General features: G+C 40.2%; 1 protein-coding gene across 1 annotated transcript in view; it reads left to right on the plus strand.

Moving 5' to 3' along the window:
* Positions 1-10,727: 10,727 nt before the first annotated feature.
* LOC123484201 overlaps positions 10,728-25,430 on the plus strand; it is a 34,681-nt gene continuing 19,978 nt past the window's right edge. Inside the window, exons 1-6 of the mRNA XM_045214265.1 lie at positions 10,728-11,634; positions 17,595-17,759; positions 18,133-18,251; positions 18,665-18,782; positions 19,125-19,202; positions 19,731-19,846. Coding sequence (XP_045070200.1) covers positions 11,128-11,634; positions 17,595-17,759; positions 18,133-18,251; positions 18,665-18,782; positions 19,125-19,202; positions 19,731-19,846 — 1,103 coding nt within the window. The 5' untranslated portion in view covers positions 10,728-11,127. The remainder of the gene's footprint in view (positions 11,635-17,594; positions 17,760-18,132; positions 18,252-18,664; positions 18,783-19,124; positions 19,203-19,730; positions 19,847-25,430) is intronic.

The raw sequence follows: 25,430 nt of genomic DNA on the forward strand, positions 1-25,430 counted from the left end.
GGTAGCCTTCCACAAGCTTCCCACAATAAGTTGGGTGAATTTTGGCCCATTCCTCCTGATAGAGCTGAGTCAGTTTTGAAGGCCTCCTTGCTCGCACATGCTTTTTCAGTTCTGCCCACACATTTTCTATAGGATTGAGGTCAGGGCTTTGTTATGGCCACTCCAATACCTTGACTTTGCTGTCCTTAAGCCATTTTGCCACAACTTTGGAAGTATGCTTGGGGTAATTGTCCATTTGGAAGACCAATTTGCGACCAAGCTTTAACTTCCTGACTGATGTTTCGAGATGTTGCTTCAATATATCCACATAATTTTCTGTCCTCATGATGCCATCTATTTTGTGAAGTGCACCAGTCCCTCCTGCAGCAAAGCACCCCCACAGCATGATGATGCCACCCCCGTGCTTCACGGTTGGGATTGTGTTCTTCGGCTTGCAAGCCACCCCCTTTTCCCTCCAAACATAACGATGGTCATTATGGCCAAAAAGTTATATTTTTGTTTCATCAGACCAGAGGAAATTTCTCCAAAAAGTACGATCTTTGTCCCCATGTGCAGTTGCAAACCGTAGTCTGGCTTTTTATGGCAGTTTTGGAGCAGTGGCTTCTTCCTTGTTGAGCGGCTTTTCAGGTTATGTCGATATAGGACTCGTTTTACTGTGGATGTAGATACTTTTGTACCTGTTTCCTCCAGCATCTTCACAAGGTCCTTTGCTGTTGTTCTGGGATTGATTTGCACTTTCGCACCAAAGTACGTTCATCTCTAGGAGACAGAACGCGTCTCCTTTCTGAGCGGTATGACGGCTGCGTGGTCCCATGGTGTTTATAATTGCGTAATATTGTTTGTACAGATGAACGTGGTACCTTCAGGCGTTTGGATATTGCTCCCAAGGATGAACCAGACTTGTGGAGTTCTACAATTGTTTTTCTGAGGTCTTGGCTGATTTCTTTAGATTTTCCCATGATGTTAAGCAAAGTGGCCCTGAGTTTGAAGGTAGGCCTTGAAATACATACACAGGTACACCTCCAATTGACTCAAATTATGTCAATTAGCCTATCAGAAGCTTCTAAAGCCATGACATCATTTTCTGGAATTTCCAAGCTGTTTAAAGGCACAGTCAACTTAGTGTATGTAAACTTCTGACCCACTGGAATTGTGATACAGTAAATTATAAGTGAAATAATCTGTCTGTAAACAATTGTTGGAAAAATTACTTGTGTCATGCACAAAGTAGATGTCCTAACCGACTAAACTATAGTTTGTTAACAAGAAATTTGTGGAGTGGTTGAAAAACGAGTTTTAATGACTCCAACCTAAGTGTATGTAAACTTCCGACTTCAACTGTATATATAGATATCAAAATGTCTTACCTGCTTGTGACTGTAGGAGAATCAGCAACAGTCACTTTTTGGCACTCTGTTTTCAAATCAAATCAAATCAAATTTTATTGGTCACATGCGCCGAATACAACAGGTGCAGACATTACAGTGAAATGCTTACTTACAGCCCTTAACCAACAGTGCATTTATTTTAAACAAAAAAAGTAAGAATAAAACAACAACAAAAAAAGTGTTGAGAAAAAAACAGCAGAAGTAAAATAAAGTGACAGTAGGGAGGCTATATATACAGTAAAATAAAGTGACAGTGGGAGGCTATATATACAGGGGGGTACGTTGCAGAGTCAATGTGCGGGGGCACCCGATAGGAGGTAGTTGAAGTAATATGTACATGTGGGTAGAGTTAAAGTGACTATGCATAAATACTTACTTAACAGAGTAGCAGCAGCGTAAAAAGGATGGGGTGGGGGGCAGTGCAAATAGTCCGGGTAGCCATGATTAGCTGTTCAGGAGTCTTATGGCTTGGGGTAGAAGCTGTTGAGAAGTCTTTTGGACCTAGACTTGGCACTCCGGTACCGCTTGGCCATGCGGTAGCAGAGAGAACAGTCTATGACTAGGGTGGCTGGAGTCTTTGACAATTTTGAGGCCTTCCTCTGACACCGCCTGGTATAGAGGTCCTGGATGGCAGGGAGCTTTGCCCCAGTGATGTACTGGGGCCGTACGCACTACCACTCTGTAGTGCCTTGCGGTCAGAGGCCCAAGCAGTTGCCATACCAGGCGGTGATGCAACCAGTCAGGATGCTCTCGATGGTGCAGCTGTAGAATTTTTGAGGATCTGAGGACCCATGCCAAATCTTTTTAGTCTCCTGAGGGGGAATAGGCTTTGTCGTGCCTCTTCACGACTGTCTTGGTGTGTTTGGACCATGATAGTTCGTTGGTGATGTGGACACCAAAGGAACTTGGAAGCTCTCAACCTGTTCCACTACAGCCCCGTCGATGAGAATGGGGGCGTGCTCAGTCCTCTTTTTTTCCCGTAGTCCACAATCATCTCCTTTGTCTTGGTCGTTGAGGGAGAGGTTGTTGTCCTGGCACCACACGGCCAGATCTCTGACCTCCTCCCTTAGGCTGACTATCGTTGTCGGTGATCAGGCCTACCACTGTTGTGTCGTCGGAACTTAATGATGGTGTTGGAGTGCGTGCCTGGCCATGCAGTCATGGGTGAACAGAGAGTACAGGAGGACTGAGCACGCACCCCTGGGCCCCCGTGTTGAGGATCAGTGTGGCAGATGTGTTGTTACCTACCCTCACCACCTGGGGCGGCCGTCAGGAAGTCCAGGATCCAGTTGCAGAGGGAGGTGTTTAGTCCCAGGATCCTTAGCTTAGTGATGAGCTTAGAGGGCACTATGGTGTTGAATGCTGAGCTGTAGTCAATGAATAGCATTCTCACGTAGGTGTTCCTCTTGTCCAGGTGGGAAAGGGCAGTGTGGAGTGCGATAGAGATTGCATCATCTGTGGATCTGTTGGGGCGGTATGCAAATTGGAGTGGGTCTAGGGTTTCTGGGATTATGCTGTTGATGTGAGCCATTATGCTGTTGTTTTCTCCCCCTGCCTCTGTGTTAATTCCAAGCTGTGCTGTTCATGAGATTCTTCATATACAATTTATAATATTCTCACCCACCAGACTATTGTCAATGTAATCTTGTCTTTAGGCTAACTATTATTATATGTGTCAAATTTGTTTTGATATAGTTTAGGTGTAGTATCAATTGACATGTCCTCTTAAAACTGCTTATAAAAAAATAGTGTGTTAGACTTATTTAGGATAAGTCAAGGATGGGGGGACATAACTTTTAAAATGGCAGAGGAATTTAAAAAGTACATTCGTTTTGAGTCAATACGGAGCTCTCGGCTCTCCTAGTGTTAAATTACATTTGTGGCCACCTAGCCTAATATCTCCTGGTTGCTGAGCCAGTGAGAGGTTGCTAAGCCTATTGTGATTATTACTATTATATCTGGGCATTATGTTTTATTCTCATAGTCTATTAATTATAGGCCTTTGGTTTAATATGTGTAGTTCTATGTGAGTCGCTTGTTAAATGCAAGAGTCATGGATTTACATAGGCCTAGAAGACTATTTGGTCTGTAATACTAAATCACATGTTAGATGGTTTGTTGTGTGCGATTGATTACAGTAGGGTATAGGGTATGCTTTTATGATAATTTAATGATGATTTGAGTGCCCAAAAACAGTTTTCCCCTTACAGAAATGGGAAGTTGTGAAATGTAAACATACATTTACAGTGGGGAAAAAAAGTATTTAGTCAGCCACCAATTGTGCAAATTCTCCCACTTAAAAAGATGAGAGAGGCCTGTAATTTTCATCATAGGTACACGTCAACTATGACAGACAAATTGAGAAAGAAAATCCCAGAAATTCACATTGTAGGATTTTTTATGAATTTATTTGCAAATTATGGTGGAAAATAAGTATTTGGTCACCTACAAACAAGCAAGATTTCTGGCTCTCACAGACCTGTAACGTCTTCTTTAAGAGGCTCCTCTGTCCTCCACTCGTTACCTATATTAATGGCACCTGTTTGAACTTGTTATCAGTATGAAAAGACACCTGTCCACAACCTCAAACAGTCACACTCCAAACTCCACTATGGCCAAGATCAAAGAGCTGTCAAAGGACACCAGAAACAAAATTGTAGACCTGCACCAGGCTGGGAAGACTGAATCTGCAATAGGTAAGCAGCTTGGTTTGAAGAAATCAACTGTGGGAGCAATTATTAGGAAATGGAAGACATACAAGACCACTGATAATCTCCCTCGATCTGGGGCTCCACGCAAGATCTCACCCCGTGGGGTCAAAATGATCACAAGAACGGTGAGCAAAAATCCCAGAACCACACGGGGGGACCTAGTGAATGACCTGCAGAGAGCTGGGACCAAAGTAACAAAGCCTACCATCAGTAACACACTACGCCGCCAGGGACTCAAATCCTGCAGTGCCAGACGTGTCCCCCTGCTTAAGCCAGTACATGTCCAGGCCCGTCTGAAGTTTGCTAGAGTGCATTTGGATGATCCAGAAGAGGATTGGGAGAATGTCATATGGTCAGATGAAACCAAAATCTAACTTTTTGGTAAAAACTCAACTCGTCGTGTTTGGAGGACAAAGAATGCTGAGTTGCATCCAAAGAACACCATACCTACTGTGAAGCATGGGGGGTGGAAACATCATGCTTTGGGGCTGTTTTTTCTGCAAAGGGACCAGGACGACTGATCCGTGTAAAGGAAAGAATGAATGGGGCCATGTATCGTGAGATTTTGAGTGAAAACCTCCTTCCATCAGCAAGGGCATTGAAGATGAAACGTGGCTGGGTCTTTCAGCATGACAATGATCCCAAACACACCGCCCGGGCAACGAAGGAGTGGCTTCGTAAGAAGCATTTCAAGGTCCTGGAGTGGCCTAGCCAGTCTCCAGATCTCAACCCCATAGAAAATATTTGGAGGGAGTTGAAAGTCCGTGTTGCCCAGCGACAGCCCCAAAACATCACTGCTCTAGAGGAGATCTGCATGGAGGAATGGGCCAAAATACCAGCAACAGTGTGTGAAAACCTTGTGAATACTTACAGAAAACGTTTGACCTGTGTCATTGCCAACAAAGGGTATATAACAAAGTATTGAGAAACTTTTGTTATTGACCAAATACTTATTTTCCACCATAATTTGCAAATAAATTCATTAAAAAATCCTACAATGTGATTTTCTGGATTTATAATTCTCAATTTGTCTGTCATAGTTGACGTGTACCTGTGATGAAAAGTACAGGCCTCTCTCATCTTTTTAAGTGGGAGAACTTACACAATTGGTGGCTGACTAAATACTTTTTTCCCCCACTGTATAGGAGCAGTTTCCCAGACAGAGTTTAATTCAATTCAGGACTAGGCTAATTCTACTTAAATTAATCCAGATTTTTAAAAATTGCTTTCTGAGACGTTGCTTAACTTCAGATTAATTAGTTCTACACTGGGGAGTCCCAGACTAAGGTAAGTAAGGACTAACCAGTTAATCTTTGTGAAGCCTAATTAGATTAACGATGTACACTTGGTGCTGACCCGAGGATGCTTCAAAAACCAGAGATGGGACACTAATACATAAGCATTGTGTGGAATTGGAGCAAGTCACCTAAACCAAACAAAGGAAAGGAGGTAAAAGGAAAACGTTCAAAGAATTTCAGTGACTGAAAAAACCCTCTTGAAGTGAATTGTGTCAAACCACCAAATTATCGATAACAAACAGCATGATTCATCAACAGAAAACAAGAAAAATAATGCCTGGACTCCCATTTGTAATGAAATCAACTCAAATAAAAAAGAAACAAAAGGATGCTACAATAACTTCAGGTAAGATACTGTATTTATTTTTGGCCCACTTTTACAAATCAGAGTCACTTTTAAATGTTTGTTTTCTTGTGTAACACTACACAGTGGGGCCTAAATGTATTTGTGTGACAGAAATATAACACAAACAGTATAATATATCATTGCTAATATAATTTCTATATCGTCTTGTCTTTCTAAGGTACCCTGGAAGGTATCCCTGATGATGACCATTTGGACAGTTCAGATGTGGACCTTTCCAGTCCTCATTTTGTAGGACACATTCATTCAACATGTGCCATCCCCGGACTGCAGGGAATATGTAATGTTGTCAGTCATCTCGTGCGCTCCCATAATAAAAATTATGTCATGAACTCAACTCTTGAAGAAATGTCTAGAGGCAGATGATCACCATAGCTTGGAGGGGATAAGACAGGATGAAGGTCAGCCCGCTACATCTGCAGCAGCCAGGAGGGAAGATTGTGTCACTAACCCGGGCCGGAGGACAAAGACAAAGAGGCTGAGCATGCATGAGAAACTGGCCATGGAATTTCCTGAGCACAAACTAATGTATTTAAAAGAAGAGCATGATATGAAGATGCAAATCCTTCATGTTGAGTTGTCTATGAAGGAGGAGGAGAGAAACAGGAAGCATCAGCAGTACCAATGTTCTTCTCGAACCAGCACCAGTTTGGGGTCCCGATATTTCCCTTTGTGAATTAAAAACCTTTTTGTTACCAATCCATGGCTATTGTTTGCTTCAATCACTTGAGCTATCTTTGTTGTGAGAAGTGCTGCATAGCAAAAGCTTCTCTGCAGGGTTGTCCAGTTCTGTCATTGTCTGCCTCAACCATGGGAACATATGGGACATCTTCATCTTCAATGCGAGGATCTGGGCAACCATGCTGTTTGAGGTCATTGATCTGGGCAGCCATGCTGTTTGAGGTCATTGATCTGGGCAGCCATGCTGTTTGAGGTAATTGATCTGGGCAGCCATGCTGTTTGAGGTCATTGATCTGGGCAGCCATGCTGTTTGAGGTCATTGATCTGGGCAGCAATGCTGTTTTGAGGTCATTGATCTGGGCAGCCATGCTGTTTGAGGTCATTGATCTGGGCAGCCATGCTGTTTGAGGTCATTGATCTGGGCAGCCATGCTGTTTGAGGTCATTGATCTGGGCAGCCATGCTGTTTGAGGTAATTGTGAAGCACTGCTGTTGCAATTATGACAATGCAGCATCTTCTTGGTTGAAAGCGCAATGTGTTTCTGAGACACTGGAAACGACTCTTCCATTTGGTATTTTTTGTATTTTATTAGGATCCCCATTAGCTGTTGCGAAAGCAGCAGCTACTCTTCCTGGGGTCCACACAAAACATGAAACATGACATAATACAGAACATTAATAGACAAGAACAGCTCAAGGACAGAACTACACATAGCACACATAGCCTACATATCAATACATACACACAAACTATCTAGGTCAAATAGGGGAGAGGCGTTGTGCTGTGAGATGTTGCTTTATCTGGGTTTTTTTTAACCAGGTTTGCTGTTCATTTGAGCAATATGAGATGGAACGGAGTTCCATGCAATAATGGCTCTATAAAATACTGTACGCTTTCTTGAATTTGTTCTGGATTTTGGGACTGTGAAAAGACTCCTTGTGGCATGTCTGGTGGGGTAAGTGTGTGTGTCAGAGCTGTGTGTAAGTTGACTATGCAAATAATTTGGGACCACACGACTGGACAAAACTAGACTTTCTTTTTGGAGTGTGGTGTCAAAAAAGCAGAGCATCTCTTTATTACAGACAGACCTCTCCCCATCTTTACAACCATTGGATCTATATGTTTTGACCATGACAGTTTATAATCTAAGGTAACACCAAGTAATTTAGTCTCCTCAACTTGTTCAACAGCCACACCATTCATTACCATATTCAGCTGAGGTCTAGAACTTAGGGAATGATTTGTACCAAATACAATTCTCTTAGTTTTAGAGATGTTCAGGACCAGTTTATTACTGGCCACCCATTCCAAAACAGACTGCAACTCTTCGTTAAGGGTTGCAGTGACTTCATTAGCTGTGGTTGCTGATGCGTACTGTATATGGACACACATGCTTTGTTTAATGCCAGTTGCAGGTCATTGGTAAAAAATAGAAAAGAGTAGAGGGCCTAGGGAGCTGCTCTGCGGTACAGCGCACTTTACATGTTTGACATTAGCGAACAATCCATTAAAGAAAACCATTTGAGTTCTATTAGATAGATAGCTCTGAATCCATGATATGGCAGAGGCTGAAAAGCCATAACACATAGGTTTTTCAACAACAGGTTATGGTCAATAATATCAAAGGCTGCACTGAAATCTAACAGTACAGCTCCCACAATCTTCTTATTATCAATTTATTTCAACCAATCATCAGTCATTTGTGTCAGTGCAGTACATCTTGAGTGCCCTTTTCTATAAGCATGCTGAAAGTCTCCATATACCAAAAATACGCTCCACTGCACCTCTGGTGCGAATATGAGCTTGGTTGTACCGTTGTTGCTCAGGTCCTATTGCATGAAGATAGGGGGTGAACATTAAGTTGGTCTGTGCATACCCACTGTCCCAAGTATGATTCCACTATGTTGTCCTCCTTCAAGCTGAGCATACAAAGAGTAGTTTTGGAAAATCCTTGAGTCATGAGTTACACCTTTCCGACGTGCAACAATGTTGGAGAACTGCAAATTGGGAGTGCACACACTTTGTACATTTATTGAGAACCAGTTTTTAAGATTCCTGTACTCCTCCGCATCTGCTGTAGAGGGACACTTGATGGGAATATGACTTCCATTTATACAGTCAATGACTCCAGGGAAGTTCCCATAGTCATATAACTCTACCTTGTAGTTGGGCAACAGCATAAGGGAACTTCATGTAATCGTCTTTCAGTTCACATACACCATTGCAGACTTGTGGACTATTATGCATGATGGAAGGTTCCAGATGCCAAAAAACTAAATGTCAGCTGCATTTTCTTTGTATGGAAACAGTCACGAAAATTGATTTAATCAAAATCATTCAGTGGGTTGCTCCTGTCTATAACCGCCCTTCTGTCTTGCCTTGGAGGTGCTCTTTGATCCTCATTGAAATAGTCCAGGTAATCCATTTTCTTCCTTTGCCAAGGTCAACCTGGGGGCCAACATCCATTCATCTGAAGACTGAAGACTTTGACCAGGTTTAATTTAAGCTTTCACTTAGATCTAGATTCATTCTAATCGTACTTCTGGAAATCAGACTTTTAAAATCTAGACTAGGGCAAATCTGAGACTATTTTAAGCAATGTCTGAGAAATGTAATTTCAGTTAGTCCAGTTTAAAAGTTAAATTTAGTCTAGGATTAGGTTTAATTTGTGTCCGCGAAACAGCCCCATAGAGTTTGTTTTATGGTAGGATCAAGATGGTCAGATTTATATTTAGATACTGCATATTGAAATTAATTCTGGAATGTTTAATGTTTCATTAGCATCATGGCAAAATGAAAATGTCTAGTTACCCATGGTGGTATAAGTGTTGCATGAAAACGCAGGAGTACGTCACTGAACTCTTTGTTCTTGCTATCAGCAATACAAGAGCTGTCAAGACATGGTAAGGGGATGAGCTATAGCCATAGGAATTTGAGGTCATGTAGCTACAGTACATAAGATGGTTGGTTGTTGGAACAGGAAATGGACAGGGCTATTTCATGATTTAAGTGTTTTTGGTCCTCATGGTGTTGACCCAAAGTCACTTCAGTTGAGCCTCGAGGGAAAGGGGGTATGGGGTGTAAGGGTAAAATACAAACATGAGAAGAGTGTTCATTTGTGAGAGTGAGCAAGTTAGCATGGTGTAATGGTGTTGTGTTCATAAATCAACTAGGGAATTTCCCTACATCTTGTATAAGCCAAATATGTGAACACCGTTCCACCAGAGTATAGGATTACACAGTGAAATATTTGAGAAAACAAATAATCTTCTTTCTACAAAACCCCAATCTATCTCCATGAAACAAAAACAGGTATTTTCTCCTGTTCCTATTAGAACAAACAACATTGTATAAGTCCCAGTCCACATACAGTATAGGCCTATGGCTTATAACATGGAAAATACCTGTAAGTGATTGCCAAAGAAGTACAGAGGATGTTACAGTAGCCTGATGTAGTTTGACCCATAGATAGGACACCTGGTTCAAATCAAGTGGAAGCCTGAGGTCTGAGTAAGCACAATGTGTTTCCTATGCTTGTCTGTAAATGTTTGGACGGTGACTGTGGAACTAGGAAAAGAAGTGGAAAAATTGCATTGGATTTTGTTACTCCTCAAAACAAACTCATAGCGATTGTTATGAAAAATGTGTGAAAACTATTAGAAAAGACAATTGAATCTTGAGGCATATTTGAGAACAAACAAATACCTACACCTTTCGTCTTTGTGGAACAAACATTTTACAATTTGACCAGTTATGGAGAGAGAGAAAGAGAGAGAGCAGACTGTGCAGACGTGAGATCTAGAGGTGCTGCATGTTTGTTGTTCTTGGTAAAAGCATTACCTCATTGTCCAGCTGTGACTGAGCAGAACGAGAGAGCACGAGAGAGAGAATTTACCCCTCTGTTACTCTACTCATATCTGAGCATGGAGCTTTTTGTTTTGGGAGGACGTTTTTACAGCTCCAGTTTACAACCCTCAGTCACTCTAACTCTGCCCAGCCCTTGACAGAAAGTGGTGACCTCACTCCTCTTTAATGAAACTTCCCCCTCTCTTTCCCTCCCTATTTTTTCATTTTTTCTAAGAGAGCAGCCAGGCAGCAAGCCAGACACTTTCCCTTTTTGCTCAGCTCTCTCTCTCTCTCTCTCTATTCGCTCAGCTCTCTCTCTCTCTCTCTCTCTCTCTCTCTCTCTCTCTCTCTCTCTCTCTCTCTCTCTCTCTCTCTCTCTCTCTCTCTCTCTCTCTCTCTCTCTCTCTCTCTCTCTCTCTCTCTCTATCTCTATCTCTCTTTCTTTCTCTCTCTCTCTCTCACTATCAGCTTTGTGGTTGCTCAGAAGAGGCACTCCTCCCTCCTCGGCTTCTCACATTGGTTTCCCCTGACATGACACAGGCGCTGTAGCTCAGTTGATAACTTCGAAACAGACAGAAGGGGACGTCCTATTGTGTGTCCTTTCCTTGTCTTCCTCTCCATGAGGTGCAAGGAGACGGGTGGATTTTTGAGTGAGTTTTGCTCCTGACTATTCTTTGGGGAAAAGTGCGTTGTTCATTCAAGGATTCGTCTTGTTTTTCCTCTCACTCTGAACTTCTGATACTGGACATTGCGGTCGATGAGGTGAGAGATCTGTATTGTTTTGTTAGTTCTTGTCACAGTATGCCCATCTAGACTAAACTGCAGAGCTATCAAGAACCATGTCTGAGGGTGTCGTCAGAAAAATCCAACCCTTTACCATTGGGACCAGGCTGTCTGTCCCCTCCGAAGCCAAATGCCAGGAGTTCGTAGACGTCTGTCTGCCGAAGTCTGCTGCTCCGAACAAGTTGGAGCTACAGAACAACCTACATGACCAAATGTCCCTTTACATGGGCCAGTCCCAGGGGTGGCCTGGGACTGGGAACTCAGAACTCCCACAACTGGCCGCCCAGATCGACGCTTCAACTCTAGAGGGACATCAGGATGAGAGAGTGGAGGAGGACAGGAATTCTGTGTCCCCCACTGCGTCCTCCAGGTCCATCAGGAAGATCGCTATTTGCCGGAACGCCGAGACGGTCCCCGACATGTCCCTGTGTGACTCTGACCTGGCCACCTCAGTCAGGTCCACATCGGAGACCATCCGAAGCAACAACAACAGTGTTCACCCAAAACCGCCCTCCTTGATGGTAGAGGACGACTTGGAGAAGAGGTCCAACTCTCAGTCTAAGGTAACCTTGGATTGCAGTTGTTTTATTCATTGTGTCTCACATGTTATTGAGTTGGGATAGGCTACAAGCCATGGTGAATGTCTCAACCAGTGTTGTTATGGACATTTGTTTTGTTTCTGTTAGTTAATGTAACCAGTGTTAACCATTCTCAAGCTTTCTGAAAGCAAATTCATTGACTTGTTTACTCTAAAGAGAGTAAGAGCCAAAAGGCAATAGGAGGATTGGGAATTAAATCCATAACCACAAAACCCAGTGTTAGTAATGTTTTGTTTTTCTCCCTCATTTCACATACTATGTAATGCTCTCATTACGTAATAGTGTTTTTTCACATACTAATAATTACTGAATTTGCGGTTACTGACTAAGCTGAGTAACAACATCAGAATCTTTCCGTTGGACGCCTTCCACCCTGCAACACAAGATATATATATATATTTTTTGCATGTTACCAAAAGCCACACGACATAAACACCACCATAACGTGCATTGTTCCAACATTAAACCCTCCACACACACACACACACACACACACACACACACACACACACACACACACACACACACACACACACACAAACACACACAATGTGTGCACTATTACCTCAGTGTTGCATTATCCCCACTGTACTCTCGAGCTATGAGATCATCAGCAGGCTTTCATTAAGCAAGGCAAAAGGCCACGTTTCGAATGAACTTGTTATTTCCACAGAATAAACGACTCGAAATTCCATAATTGAAGGGGTTGCGTGATGAAAATAGCAATCAGGCACATTGCGTTGGTGGATAAAATGATGCCGAACTGAAGTTATACCTGTGATTAAGTGTTTCTCCAGATCCACAGCTGGCAAACGGGTTATTTCAATCTTTGTGAGTGCCTTTCAGAATTTAAGGGGCTCCCGGTAGTATTTAATGGTGACATTGAACAACTATTTTGAAATATAAATCCTTAAGTTCCACACCAGTGGCACAAGCATGCCAAAATAAGCTTACAGATAAGGAAGATAGTGTACTTACTATCACGTACCATGTTAAGATGCATATTTAATGCACTCAGAAAGCATGATACAGTGGGGGAAAAAAGTATTTAGTCAGCCACCAATTGTGCAAGTTCTCCCACTTAAAAAGATGAGAGAGGCCTGTAATTTTCATCATAGGTACACATCAACTATGACAGACAAAATGAGAAAAGAATTCCAGAAAATCACATTGTAGGATTTTTTATGAATTTATTTGCAAATTATGGTGGAAAATAAGTATTTGGTCAATAACAAAAGTTTCTCAATACTTTGTTATATACCCTTTGTTGGCAATGACACAGGTCAAACGTTTTCTGTAAGTCTTCACAAGGTTTTCACACACTGTTGCTGGTATTTTGGCCCATTCCTCCATGCAGATCTCCTCTAGAGCAGTGATGTTTTGGGGCTGTCGCTGGGCAACACAGACTTTCAACTCCCTCCAAAGATGTTCTATGGGGTTGAGATCTGGAGACTGGCTAGGCCACTCCAGGACCTTGAAATGCTTCTTACGAAGCCACTCCTTCGTTGCCCGGGCGGTGTGTTTGGGATCATTGTCATGTTGAAAGACCCAGCCACGTTTCATCTTCAATGCCCTTGCTGATGGAAGGAGGTTTTCACTCAAAATCTCACGATACATGGCCCCATTCATTCTTTCCTTTACACGGATCAGTCGTCCTGGTCCCTTTGCAGAAAAAACAGCCCCAAAGCATGATGTTTCCACCCCCATGCTTCACAGTAGGTATGGTGTTCTTTGGATGCAACTCAGCATTCTTTGTCCTCCAAACACGACGAGTTGAGTTTTTACCAAAAAGTTCTATTTTGGTTTCATCTGACCATATGACATTCTCCCAATCCTCTTCTGGATCATCCAAATGTACTCTAGCAAACTTCAGATGGGCCTGGACATGTACTGGCTTAAGCAGGGGGGACACGTCTGGCACTGCAGGATTTGAGTCCCTGGCGGCGTAGTGTGCTACTGATGGTAGGCTTTGTTACTTTGGTCCCAGCTCTCTGCAGGTCATTCACTAGGTCCCCCCGTGTGGTTCTGGGATTTTTGCTCACCGTTCTTGTGATCATTTTGACCCCACGGGGTGAGATCTTGCGTGGAGCCCCAGATCGAGGGAGATTATCAGTGGTCTTGTATGTCTTCCATTTCCTAATAATTGCTCCCACAGTTGATTTCTTCAAACCAAGCTGCTTACCTATTGCAGATTTAGTCTTCCCAGCCTGGTGCAGGTCTACAATTTTGTTTCTGGTGTCCTTTGACAGCTCTTTGGTCTTGGCCATAGTGGAGTTTGGAGTGTGACTGTTTGAGGTTGTGGACAGGTGTCTTTTATACTGATAACAAGTTCAAACAGATGCCATTAATACAGGTAACGAGTGGAGGACAGAGGAGCCTCTTAAAGAAGAAGTTACAGGTCTGTGAGAGCCAGAAATCTTGCTTGTTTGTAGGTGACCAAATACTTATTTTCCACCATAATTTGCAAATAAATTCATAAAAAATCCTACAATGTGATTTCCTGGATTTTTTTTTCTCAATTTGTCTGTCATAGTTGACGTGTACCTATGATGAAAATTACAGGCCTCTTTCATCTTTTTAAGTGGGAGAACATGCACAATTGGTGGCTGACTAAATACTTTTTTTCCCCACTGTATACATTTGAAGTAAACAGGTAAATTAAGTTAGATGTTTTTACAGACAACAGTCCCATGGTTACAGTTTTCAATGCTGAGCATGCAACTTGCAAAAAGACAGTAGGAGGAAAAAAAGGAACTGGAACAGCGAAAAGAGGAGCAATTATTTTGAGATGAGATCATGGTTTTGGCTCTCTTCGCTCCTCATCTCGGCCCTGTGTAGGTGGGCTGGCTGAGTCACACAAAGCCTGCGTTATCTCATCGCAGTGTTTAGTACACAACTTACATTTTTCACCAGGTTGAGTATAGCTCTGGGGGTGAGTTTGTGTGCATCTGTCTGTACATTGCCCTGTTTCTCATGATAATGTCTACATCTCTTGAAATGTTCAACTATTCAAGTACCCAAGACTAAATAGACACTTGTTCAGAGACTTGGCACATTGTTTATAGCCAGACTACAGGGGCATTCAGTTTTTAGGTCTTTTGTAGCCTACCTGTGGCTGGAACTTCCAAGGCACATGGAAATCTTGCAACATGGTGAAACCTGTGCAACAGGCCTTACAGTGGTACGTTATTATCAAACATTAGGCTCATATACACGCATCATCATGCATTATAACTGCAAGCTTTAAGTAAACTTTTACCAAAGTTTGTATTTCACTGCAGAAAATACAGTACATTGCGTTCCAGGAAAACAAACATCTGTCTAAGATGAAAACCAGGCAGGCCTAACAAGTTTCAGATTATTGTGGAGACTTTAGGGAACCAGCAGCAGGTTGCTCCATGATTTAGCTACATACAGTGGTGATGTAAGAGGTCTCGGAAAGATAATATTCATCATTCAACGGTCTGCATGAGGTCATCAGTACAGAATGCATCGGCATGGCAAAGAGAGAACGGAGACAGACAGGGAAAGGTTCCACGAACTTAAGGTTATGAAACCGCAAAGATGGAGACGGAGTAGTGCTCTGCAGCTTGCAGAAAATGATTAATTGCAAAGTAGCAGAAGTAAATGATTCACCTATACAGTGAAATTAATGTATCGCCTGTTGTGATTTCACAGCTGTGGCAAAAAATACATTACTTTCACATTTGTATGTTACAAATACTGATAACCATCTGTATAATGTATGACCACGCTCATAGTGCAGTAAAACACTTGCGATAACCATTCATAGCATATCATGGGTACTTTTAAAAGCACTTATAAATGAAAAACAGCTACATGGATCCCTGTAACAGCCTATGTACTGCAAATGCTTAAATGGCCATACAGAAATCCTTTGTAATGCATTACACACACGTGGTTCAGATATATACTGAACAAAAATATAAACGCAACATGCTACAATTTCAAAGATTTTACTGAGATACAATTCATAAAAGGAAATGTGTCAATTTAAATACATTCGTTAGGCCCTAATCTATGGATTTCATATCACTGGGAATACAGATATACATCTGTTGGTCACAGATACCTTAAGAAAAAAGGTAGGGGCGTGGATCAGAAAACCAGTCAGTATCTGGTGTGACCACCACTTGCCTCATGCAACGCAACACATCTCCTTCGCATAGAGTTGATCAGGCTGTTGATTATAGCCTGTGGAATGTTGTCCCACCCCTCTTCAATGGCTGTGTGAAGTTGCTGGATATTGGCGGGAACTGGAACACGCTGCATCCCAAACATGCACAATGGGTGAGTATGCAGGCCATGGAAGAACTGGGACATTTTTAGCTTCCAGGAATTGTGTACAGATCCTTGTGGAATGGGGCCGTGTATTATCATGCTGAAACATGAGGTGACGGCCGCAGATGAATGGCACGACAATGGGCCTCAGGATCTCGTCACGGTATCTCTGTGCATTCAAATTGCCATTGATAAAATGCAATTGTGTTCATTTTCCATAGCTTATGCCTGTCAATACCATAACCCCACCGCCACCATGGGGCACTCTTTCACATCAGTCATACACGTTGTCTGCGGTTGTGAGGCCAGTTGGACGTACTGCCAAATTCTCTAAAACGGCGTTGGAGGCATTCCTGCAGTCAGCATGCCAATTGCATGTTCCCGCAAAACTTCAGACATCTGTGGCATTGTGTTGTGTTTCAAAACTGCACATTTTAGAGTGGCCTTATTGTCCCCAGCACAAGGTGCACCTGTGTAACAATCATGATGTTTAATCAGCTTCTCGATAGCCACACCTGTCAGGTGGCTGGCTTATCTTAGCAAAGGAGAAATGCTCACTAACAGGGATGTAAACACATTTGTGCACAACATTTGAGAGAAATAAGCTTTTTGTGCGTATGGAACATTTCTGGGATCTTTCATTTCAGCTCATGAAACATGGGACCAACAATTTAGATGTTGTGTTTATACTTTTGTACAGTACCAGTCAAAAGTTTGGACACACCTAATCATTCAAGGGTTTTTCTTTATTTTTAGTGTGCAAAGCTGTCATCAAGGCAAAGGGTGGCTACTTAAAAGAATCTCAAATATAAAATATATTTTCATTTGTTTAACACTTTTTTGGTTACTACATGATTCCATATGTGTTATTTCATAGTTTTGATGTCTTCACTATTATTCTACAATGTAGAAAATAGTAAAAATAAAGAAAAACCCTTGAATGAGTAGGTGTGTCCAAACTTTGGACTGGTACTGTATATTTGTATGTATACAGTACCAGGGACTTATTCATCTTGTTTACAGACCAGCGTGGAATTGAACTAACTGTCCAATGAGAAATGTAAGGAATGGGAGCTAGAATCATATTTTTTATTCTATCACTTATTTTTAATTTATTTGTGCAATTGTGAAACATAAGAATTATGAGTACCACTAGAGACAGGCTTGCAATTATCTCTCAGTGCACCTGCAATGCTTGCAATTTGACATGTGTGTGTAAATAATATTGGGAAATATAAAAGAATGTATTTCATGATATATTGCAGTTTTACTTTGTAACAAATGACTATCAATAATAGTATATTTACTCATTTTTGCTTGCTCTCTACCAGATGTTTAATCCCAGGCTCCAAACTGTTTAGTTAGCCAAACACTGCCAGACCTAAGTCAGTATTCCAGTATATTTTCATATACTTCTTTCAGTATATTTTCTGTATTTTTAAACAATAATCTCCTCACTAAAGGCACAGTATAGTATGCATATACTCATCAAATGTCTTCATGTCATCATGGATGGATGCTTTATTGAAAGAGCAAATCTGCTACAGTAAACATCCCTTGAGCAAATTTCGTATCAACTTGATTTTAAGGACCTGTGATTTCTCAATGGTGTTTCTATACAGGTAGACTCTTGGTTCAAGAGGAAGCTTTGGGATCTGAAGTATGGCTGTAGTGTCCTTGGATGTCCTTCGCAGGGCCCAGAGGACGCATCTCCGACCCAACAGCGAGACCTCAAGGACATTGAGAATTCCCTCATACAGATGACGAGAAGTCTGGATGTCAAACAGGTTTGTTCTTCAATTAATAAATCAATGTGTAGTGCTCAAAGGCCCATGATGTGATAAAGCTCATAATTCAGTGTTTCTCAATACATACAAAACATTTTGTTCTAGCCCAGCACTCACACCTGACTCAACTAATCAACTGTTAAGTTAGCCATTCAGTAGTTGAATCCGGTGTGTTGGTGCTGGGCTTGAACGAAAATGTGCACCCTGTAATGGATAAAGAAACGTCATTATGTCGTGGTCCTTTATGCACTACATATTGACTACATTTACTTCATACAATACTGTACTGTATCCACATACATGCCCTCAAGTGTCAGAACCATGCATTGAGTATACTGGTTCACAGGTTTTTCCTTTATAATGACCTCTATAGGATGGACATCCGTACGAGACGCTTGACGTGGAGACCGACAACAAGGGAGAGAAGAGGAAGAGACTACAACAGATAGAAGGCAACAAAATCCCTTCTAGAGAGAACACAGTTAACCAAACGTAGGTCCCATTTTTTACTGTCCGAGCAGCAAGATATATCAGTAACACCTTACTTTAATTAACAAATAAAGCAATAACAGTAAGGCACGAGAGGCCCCTAAGCTGGGATATATTAATGATAAATCATGGCCACTCGTGCTTTATTGCTTTATTATAGTTTACTTCGATTTTTCTATGACTAGTCTACATATACTTTGTCCTTGGTGCTATGGATGTATATTTGTTATGGCTACCGTTAACATGTTGTTTTCCTGACTACTACTATGTAACTACAGCTTTCCATGTTATGTAACAGTAATTGGTCTGACTTGAATTACTTCCACATCCATCTTGGATTTCAAGTCATATCTGGGAATTTGACCCCATTGTGATCCCATTGCCAAAGCACTGAATTAGATACTGTATCTCTTTAGTAGCTGGCTGAGGTTCCAGTCACTGTTAAGAAACTATCACCAAGACCTCAAACTGGCTCTGGACGTCTCCTCCTTCTACCAACAGGCTGACAACATCATCTGCACCATCAACAGGAAGGTAAAAAGGCAGAATAGGAATTTGGACAAGAGTCCTATTTTGCACCAGTGATCCTTTAAAGGTACAATCTGCAATATTTACATGCTGTTAAATGTTTATTTCATTTGATTGATTCTTGAAGACTATATGCGCCATGAGCTTAGTACAACTGTCCCCATCATAACATCATAACCCAAAATATAAGATTGTTTTACAACATTGTTTATGTCTTTGTTATCATTTGAATGTTATGTGGAAATGCGGTCCCAAGGCTCTGCAGATTATCATTGTTTTGTAATGACACGTTATTACACATGATTATTATCATTAGATTGACTCTATATTATTTTGTTTGTTTGGTAGAGAAGTGTCCTGCCTGGATCAGATAACCAGGGGAGCTGCAGTCAGACAGAGATCTACAATATTGGCAGCCAAATCATGGTGCGTGGCACATGGGGAAGAATGTAGCTAAAAATAATTAATACATTTATGGTGAAATGCAGTAATGCATCATTCATACATCAGGGTTGTGTTGAATTCCATTTCAAGTGAAATTCTAGTAATTAAAAACAGTTCTCATTGAAAATATGACCAACATAAATTGTTCTCCAATATGAATTGAATTTCACTATTTCAAAGGGAATGCACTACAACTGTAATGTTTTTAAAGGAATGCACTACAACTGTAATGTATGGTCTAAGCACATGCTCAGTACTCAAGCCTACTTCAATCCTAAGTAGAGAGAAACACAGAGAAACTATCACAAGACAGTGAAACTTAACACTATAATCTAGAGTACTTCTTCCTAGACCTTCTCTGGATCTTTTTGGGGGGTTTCCCCGTTAACCATAGAAGAAGCCTTCTGTGACGTGATGTTATACTTCTGTGTTCCATCTAAACATAGCCAAATTAATTGTGTAATTTCCTTCCACTGCCCCCATCCCCTCCCTCGACCACACTCTCTTCAGATGCTGAACGAGACTGTTTCACGCCTTTCGGACCTCCATCCTACCCTGGCTGCCAGAGTGACACGGAAGCAGGCTGAGGTGCAGGAGAGCTGGGGCCTTCTCCAGGAGGCTTTTGGGTAAATAGGGGTCCTGAAGCCCACATAGTTTGTTTGTCTGTGTCTCTAATTGCAGCGTTTCCCAAACTCGGTCCTCAGGACAAGGGGTGCACGTTTTGGTTTTTGCCCTAACACTACACAGCTGATTCTAATTATCAAAGCTTGATGATTAGTTGATTATCTGAATCAGCTGTGTAATACTAGGGCAAAAACCAAAACGTGCACACCTTGGAGTCCAGAGGACCAAGTTTGGGAAACCCTGCTCTAATGGCACCCTATTCCCTATATACTGTAGTGCACTACTTTTGACCAGGGCCCATGCGACTCTGGTCAAAAGTAGTGCACTATATAGAGAATAGGGTGTCATTTTGGAATACCCTATAAAGTCATATGATCTAATACAGTGGTCCCAACTCCGGTCCTTGAATAACCCCAACAGCACACATTTGTTGTAGCCCTGGACAAAAACACCTGATTCAACTTGTCAAGGGTCTGATGATTACTTGAGAAGTAGAATCAGTTGTGCTTGTCCAGGTCCACAACAATATGCACTGTTGGGGGTACTCAAGGACCAGAGTTGGGAAACACTGATCTAATATCATATTATCTAGGGGCGTATTACAAGGATGCCATCTATCACCGTATCTATATATTATGGTGATATTTGCTATAAATGTAACATCAAAGGATTTTGAGAATGTTTGCAATGTTCACACATGGTTCCCTTTGGTTGGAGAACGTTGGCTTCAAAATGGCAGAGCTAAAATGGTAAAAACAAGGACTAAAAGATTAAACCCAAGAATAAAATAATAATCTTCAGTGGTCTGTCCTTGCTTACCTCTCTTCCCCACTGGCACTCTCCCACAAACATTTAAACATCTGTCGCTCATTATCTCATTTAGTGCGAGGGGCCTATAATTATCTCTTTAGCCAATACCTAATTCAGACACAAACACTCAATTACTAGACACTTAACTGGTTCAGGTGAAATGGTGGAATGAGATCTCAACTATGGCATGATATGAATAATGTATGTTAAGCAGGAACCTGGAATACAATTAACATAAAAAAGAACACTCACAAATACAATTTAAATAAGGGGCAACGTTCAAATGTTCAAGTGAGGATGTGTCCGCATCACTCAACCCTATTTGTTTATTGAAGACTGTGCATATTTCCCTCCTGAAACCACAGTCTGAGAACCAGGTTGCTTACCTGTAGCCTATTTTTCAGTGGTGGAAAAAGTACCCAATTTTCATACTTGAGTAAAAGTAAATAGCTTAATGGAAAATGATACAAGTAAAAGTGAAAGTCACCCAGTAAAATACTACTTGAGTAAAAGTCTTAAAGTATTTGGTTTTAAATATCAAAAGTAAATGTAATTGCTAAAATATACTTAAGTATCAAAAGTAAAAGTAAAAAAATAAATAATTTCAAATTCCTTATATTAAGCAAACCAGACGGCACAATTTACGGATAGCCAGGGACACACTCCAACACTTACAAACGAAGCATTTGTGTTTAGTGAGTCTGCCAGATCAGAGGCAGTAGAGATTACCAGGGATGTTCTCTTGATAAGTGTATGAATTGGACCATTTTCCTGTCCTGTTAAGCATTCAAAATATAATGAGTACTTTTGGGTGTCAGGGAAAATGTATGGAGTAAAAAGTACATTATTTTCTTTAGGAATGTAGTGAAGTGAAAGTAAAAGTTACACCCCAAAAATACTTTTCATTTTTACTTAAGTACTTTGCACCATTGCTATTTTTCCCTCCATAAAATCGCTTACAAATGGTAGTGCTGAATAAAGTCATCAATGGAGGTCACCAATAACTGAATTAGCGAGCCGTTGCTACAGTATAATGATACAAAATGGGCAGCCCTTTTGACCCAACACACACACGTTGACTCTAAACTTTCCAACATGTTGATAAACATTACTTAATTTTTCACGCACAAGTCCAACAGTTTACGTTTGTGGGGGGGGTGGGGATGTTGGGGGGGGGGGGTATGGGATGGACCGCGGGAATTATTTGCTAGGATAATAATTGCTTGTCAATGAATTAAATGTAATACAATGGTAATCCTGGTTATATGTTAGAATCCTATGCGTGAACTGCCGACATTATTACGCATATTAATTGATAATGATGGAAAATAGGATATGCATTAATAAAAAAAAAAAATAGTTATATAGATATATATATATAGAGGTGAAAGCATTGGAAATATCACGGTACAGCTATATGGACACTCAATCATTACGCTATTTTTTATTGGTAAATTTACAAACATATATAATGATAAATAGACTTGAAACTTGTATCTCATTATGGTGTATGGTGAAATAAGTATAGCCAGTTATAATTGTAATGGCTTAGCTGATAATAACAAAAGAAGAACAATATTTACATGGCTCAAAGAGAAGGAATATAATATCTATTGTATACAGGAAACTCATTCAACAATTCGAGATGAAGTAGCGTGGAAAAAAGAATGGGGGGGGGAAATATACTTCTCCCATGGGCAAAGAAATTCAAAAGGGGTGATGATATTAATTAATAGTAATTTCGATCCGAATGTGCAAATTGTCCAAATAGATACGCAAGGTAGATGGATTATTTTAAATATGGCTCATTAACCTTTACGGACCAAATAATGATGATCCACAATTCTTTGACAATATATATAATAAATTATCAAGCCTGCAAGCAACTCAAGACAATATTATTATGGTGGGGGATTATAATACTGTTTTAAATAGCTCAATGGACCGAAAAGGAAATCACACCACAAACAATCACCCACATGCTCTTAAGGAAATTGTGAATGTCATGGATACATTAGAACTAGTAGATATATGGAGGCTTAAATATGCTGATCTAGTGAGATATACATGGCGGAGACTGAATCAAGCTAGTCGTCTTGACTTCTTTCTTATCTCATTCTCGTTGGCACCAAAAGTAAAAAAAAGTGTTGATAGGGGACAGAATGCGGTCGGACCATCATATAATAGGCATATACATTACTCTGACTGAATTTCCACGTGGGCGAGGATATTGGAAATTTAATCAAAGCCTATTAGATGATAATTTATTTATAATTAGAACAAAGGAATTATAACTGACTTTTTCCAACATAACATAGGTACAGCGAATCCCCTTATTGTATGGGACACCTTTAAATGTGCCTTTAGAGGCCATGCAATTCAGTACTCATCTCGAAAACAAAAGCAATTTAGGTCAAAAGAGTTTATACTAAGAAAGGAAATAGAAAGTCTAACAGAACAGATAGATGGCAATAAAAACTGTAACATAGAGGCTCAGAATAAATTAGAGGAAAAACAAAAATAAATGGAAAAACTTATTCAAGAAAGATCTAGTGTAATATATTATAAAAATAAAGCAAACTGGATGGAATATGGGGAAAAATGCACAAAATTCTTTTTTAATCTTCAACATAGGAATGCTACCAAAAGAACTTAATGAAACTGGTTACAATTGACGGAGTCACCCATAATTCACCTAATGATATTTTGAAGGAAGAAACAAAGTATTTTAAGCATATGTTTTCTTTTCAGTCGCCTCCATCTCCTCTAACTGAAGCTAATTGTAGAGATTTTTTCTATTGATAATGTCAAATTAACAGCCACACAGAAAGACTCATGTGAAGGTGAAATTACAGAGGAGGAACTTCTGGATGCAATTAAAGACTTTAAGTCCGGGAAAACTCCAGGGTTGGATGGCATACCAATCGAGGTATACCAAACCTTTTTGATATACTAAGAGGACCGTTATTAGCATGTTTTAACCACTCCTATGTAAATGGTAGATTATCTGACACTCAAGAAGAAGGTCTGATCTCATTATTACTGAAACAGGATACAAGTGGAAAATATAAAGATCCAGTCCATTTACAAAATTGGAGGCCCCTTACACTTCAGTGTTGTGATGCAAAAATCCTAGCAAAATGTATAGCGCATAGAATTAAAAAGGTATTGTCGGATATTATTCATTCTAATCAGACAGGTTTTTTACATGGAAGATACATTGGAGATAATATAAGGCAAGTATTGGAAACAATAGAACACTATGGAAAATATGGGAAACCAGGCCTGCTATTCATAGCAGACTTCGAAAAAGGCATTTGATAAAGTTCGACTGGAATTTATATATAAATGCCTGGAGCATTTCAATTTTGGAGAATCTCTTATAAAATGGGTCAAAATCATGTATAGTAACCCTAGGTGTAAAATAGTAAATAATGGCTATTTCTCAGAAAGTTTCAAACTGTCAAGAGGAGTGAAACAAGGTTGTCCACTATCGGCATATCTATTTATTGTGGCCATCGAGATGTTAGCTATTAAAATCAGATCCAATAATAATATCAGAGGATTAGAAATACAGGGCTTAAAAACAAAGGTGTCATTGTACGCAGATGATTCATGTTTTCTTTTAGATCCACAACTAGAATCCCTCCACAGCCTCATAGAGGATCTAGATACATTTTCTAACCTCTCTGGATTAAAACCAAATTATGACAAATGTACTATATTACGTATTGGATCACTAAAAAATACAATTTTTACATTACCATGTAGTTTACCAATAAAATGGTCTGATGGTGATGTGGATATACTCGGAATACATATCCCAAAGGAAATAAATGATCTCACTTCAATAAATTTTAATAGAAAGTTAGCAAAAATAGATAAGATCTTACTACCATGGAATGGAAAATACCTGTCAATTTGTGGAAAAATCACCCTGATTAACTCTTTAGTATTATCCCAGTTTACCTATTTGCTTATGGTCTTGCCTACGCCTAGCAAACAGTTTTTTAAATTATATGAGAAAAAAATATTCAATTTTATTTGGAACGGCAAGCCAGACAAAATTAAAAGAGCATATTTATATAATGAATATGAATTCGGAGGACAGAAATTATTAAATATTAAAGCATTAGACCTATCACTAAAATCTTCAGTCATCCAAAAGTTATACTTAAATCCGAACTGGTTCTCAAGCAAATTAGTAAGATTGTCTCACCCACTGTTCAAGAAAGGCCTTTTTCCCTTTATTCAGATTACAACCTCTCACTTTCAGTTATTTGAAAAGGAAATAATCTCCCAAATGTCACTATTTCTAAAACAAGCCATAGAAAGTTGGTTGCAATTTCAATTTAATCCTCCAGAAACGACAGAACAAATAATGCAACAAATATTGTGGTTAAATTCAAATATACTAATTGACAAAAAACCTTAATTTTTTGACAGAATGTTTAAAAAAGGTATAATCTTCGTAAATGATATCATCGGTAGGAATGGTGGAGTTATGTCGCACATGCAGCTAACAAAAACATATGGAAATGTCTGCTCTACCCAAAATTACAACCAAATAATTGCAGCCTTACCGCAAAAGTGGAAGAGGAAAGTTGAAGGGGGAGAAAGTAAGGAACTTGTCTGTCGGCCTTGCATTAAAGAACATAATTGGTTAAGGAAAACTGTGATAAATAAAAAAGTATATCAGTTTCACTTAAGGACCAAAGGATTGACAGCCGTCCCATATAGATTGCAAAATAGTTGGGAAGAGATCTTTGACGTACC

The sequence above is a fragment of the Coregonus clupeaformis genome, unplaced genomic scaffold (assembly GCF_020615455.1).
Source record: "Coregonus clupeaformis isolate EN_2021a unplaced genomic scaffold, ASM2061545v1 scaf0226, whole genome shotgun sequence".
In the NCBI taxonomy this organism is placed as follows: domain Eukaryota; kingdom Metazoa; phylum Chordata; class Actinopteri; order Salmoniformes; family Salmonidae; genus Coregonus; species Coregonus clupeaformis.